This window comes from Pteropus vampyrus, unplaced genomic scaffold (genome assembly GCF_000151845.1).
Source record: "Pteropus vampyrus isolate Shadow unplaced genomic scaffold, Pvam_2.0 Scaffold1000003743, whole genome shotgun sequence".
Lineage (NCBI taxonomy): Eukaryota > Metazoa > Chordata > Mammalia > Chiroptera > Pteropodidae > Pteropus > Pteropus vampyrus.
The window spans coordinates 1-3,396 of NW_011918145.1; the positions used below are offsets into that span (position 1 = coordinate 1).

The 3,396-nt window shown below is 34.4% G+C and overlaps 1 protein-coding gene across 1 annotated transcript; it reads left to right on the forward strand.

Moving 5' to 3' along the window:
• Window positions 1-84: 84 nt before the first annotated feature.
• On the forward strand, window positions 85-3,206 carry LOC105311395 (serine/threonine-protein kinase Nek4-like). Its single transcript, XM_011387375.2, has 3 exons — window positions 85-207; window positions 1,470-1,624; window positions 2,966-3,206. The coding sequence occupies exons 1-3, from the start codon at window positions 136-138 to the stop codon at window positions 3,189-3,191; spliced, it is 453 nt and encodes a 150-aa protein (XP_011385677.2). The 5' UTR covers window positions 85-135; the 3' UTR covers window positions 3,192-3,206.
• The last annotated feature ends 190 nt before the right edge of the window (window positions 3,207-3,396 follow it).

Consider the following 3,396-nt stretch of genomic DNA (forward strand, 5'->3'; position numbering starts at 1 on the left):
TATGAATTGGTTAAGGAAAATGTCTTTTTTTTTTTTTAAGAGTAAAAATATAAATAAGGCATTCTGACATATAACCCATTTACTATTTTTCTTTTCTAGTCTGATGTTTGGGCTCTAGGATGCTGTGTTTATGAAATGGCTACCCTGAAGCATGCTTTCAATGCAAAAGACATGAATTCTTTAGTTTATCGGATTATTGAAGGAAAGGTAAAGAATATTCTGGAACTAATTATTTTTAATATTTGGAGCAAGTTTAATTAAGTGCACTTTGTAAGTAGCTACTAGTAAAAGTGAGTAATCATTGATGTTGGGTGGATATTTAAGAATGGTAGGTCCTTTCTGTGGGGAAGATTGAACTAGAGGAAAAGGAATTGATCATTTCTTAATATTTATAAAAGTGGCTTAATGGTTCTGAAGAACTGGCTTTTTGAAAACCACTGTCTGTCGCCACAGGATGTGCAGGTGCCCTCAGAGACTATTGGTAGTTTCTTCTAGGCAGCTTATGATTAAATGAGCCCCATTTAAAATGAGTCCACTCTGTTTGCATTCATTGCTCTTTTGATAATCATCACAATCACTAGAAACCAGTTAAGAATTGCAGAAAGCATTGTGTATGATATAAATGCCGCAGTGACCAACTTTATATATTAGTTCCATGAGACTAGTTGCCCTCTGCAAGGTTAAGCATCTACACACCATTAAGTTTAAGGACATAAATTACCTATTGATTCTATTCTACCAAGACTCATTTAATTTTTTATTTTGAGAAATATTGAAAAACATAAAATTTGTCCATAATTCTACTACTTAAAGAATCAAACAAGAAAGAAGTAAAATTCCCCTCTCCCTTCCATTTTCATCCCCTGGAGATAACCATTGCTAATAATTTGATGCATAGCCTTTTTGACTTTTTCACGTCATAAATAGATATAACTTTAGGTGTACATATGCACACATACACACAGATACTTTTAAAAAGTAGCTGAAACAGGATCGGCTGTACATATGGGTCACAACTCACTTTTTTGACTTAATATATGAGGGACATCTTTCTAGGTTGGTACCTGTTAAGTCTTTATTTTTTAAGAGGCTGCCTGGTATTTTATTAGAAGGATTGTACCATAGTCTATTCCATAAGTCCTCTATAGATGGACATTTAAGTTGTTTCCAGTTCTTAACTACCGCAAGAATGATACTGCAGTGAATATCCTGATACATAAATCTTTAGGAACTCATACCCTTATTTCTGAAGTCCTTAAGTGGCACAGCTGGTTTGAAGGACATACTTTTACAGTTTTACAACTTGCTGTTGTAACCAGGACACCAGTACACTTTCTGTAGATTAATATATTGGTTATTTTCTGCTTATGCAGATAGTGGCTTGAAATAAATATTAGAAAATCTCTGCCTTCATTTACTTTGCCTCACAAGACCACTAGTCATAATCGCTGTGTTATTTCTCTTTGTAGCTGCCACCAATGCCAAAAGATTATAGCCCGGAGCTGGCAGAACTGATAAGAACAATGTTGAGCAAAAGGCCTGAAGAAAGACCCTCTGTGAGGAGCATCCTGAGGCAGCCTTACATAAAGCACCAGATCTCCTTGTTTTTGGAGGCCACCAAGGCGTAAGATGATTCCCTTGCAAATAGCTGGGCTGTATAGAGGGAATAAAAAAGGGTGGCTTCTATAATTTTAATGTGCAAGAATTTATGGTGAGCTTCTTTTAAACACGAAGTAAAATTGCATGATTAGAACATATATTGAGATTTGCTTAATTTTTCAAATCAGAAATCTAGAGAACCATTTGGAGAATCACTTTGACATTCCTAAGAGGGTTCTAAGACATATTAGTGTGATTCTTTTAAAATGATGTTTTAGAAACCATGTTAAAATGAGACATTATCTAAAAAACCTGTTACATTATTTAGTATGTAAGATGATAATCACATCTAAAATATAGTGCTCAAATTTCTGAAAGCTCATAAGTTTACCTCTTCACTCATAACTTCTCAAGAGAAAAAGAATTCTTTTCTTTGACTCGTAGGTCCTGCCTTCATTAAACAATTGTTCCAGGATCTAAGACTTAGCTCTAGAAAAGACCTTCATGATCTCTGCTTTGTGACATGTTAAATTTTGGGGGCAGTGATAGAATGGCCCCAGAGGATAATGAAGGATCTTCTTCTTGTTTATGTTGTCTACAGTTTCCCACCAACTAGACCTTTGGCCTTCCATTTGCAGTGCTGGTCTTCATGCTCCCCTTGAATTTTCCAGAGGTTTAGTCCAGTTTTAGAAACGTCACACTAAAATAGTTAGGGATATTATTTCTGTATACATTTATTCTGCATGTCAAGGCCGAGTATACCAATCATTTTTACTCTCAAACTTGGCAAAGCAGTTGTGGCGGTGTTACAAACATGTGATACTTGAAGATGAAAATTATCCTGGTACTTCTGTACGTGAGGCAATTTCTCAGAGATTTTTTTTTTTTAATTATTTTGTATTTACAGAAAAGTTGCAGAGATAGTACAGAGACTCTCTGCATGTTTGGCACCCAGTTTTTCCTACCATTATCATCTTATGTTGTCATGGTACATTTGTTAGTGCTAAGAACCCAACATCACTACCTGTCGACTAAACTCTAGACTTTATTCAGCTTTCCCCAGTGTTTCCACTAATATACCTTTTCTGTTCTAGAATCCAATCCAGGAGATTATATTACATTTAGTCCTTATGTCTCTTTAGTGAACTTGGGTCTGTGACAGTTTTCACTTTCTTTGTTATCCTTGATTGTTCTTGAAGAGTATTGGTCAAGTACTCTTGTTTCTTGGTTTTTAGAAGTCTGTTTTCTATAAATGGAGTAGTTTTATAAGGGAATGTAATATATATATACTTTTCCTCATATACATAAAAACCTTTACTCTTCCTTATATTAACAATGCCTTTTTCTTCTTTTCTTCCTCATAAAGAAAAACCTCCAAAAATAATATTAGAAATGGTGACTCTAAATCCAAGCCTGTTGCTTCTGTGGTTTCTGAAAAGGCTGAATCAAATCATGAAGTAGTTCCTTCCCAACCACACTCTTCTGAGGGTTCCAAGACACATGTAATGGTATGTTTCTTTTTAAAGGGTATGTGTTTTAGAAACTGTGTTAAAATAATACGTTATCTAAACAAGTTATTTTATATGAAATGATTAGACTTTGCTAGAGATTCTGTTGTGTGGTTAATCGTGTATTGTAAAGAAAGAATACCGGTGAAAGTGATCCATTTAGCCTACTTTATCCAAACTGTTCATGAAGTCAGTGCTGTAATAACTTTATTCTAAGAACTTCTTTTATTGAGGTGAAATTTATATAACATAAAGTTAACCATTTTCAAGTGGACAATTAATTGCATTC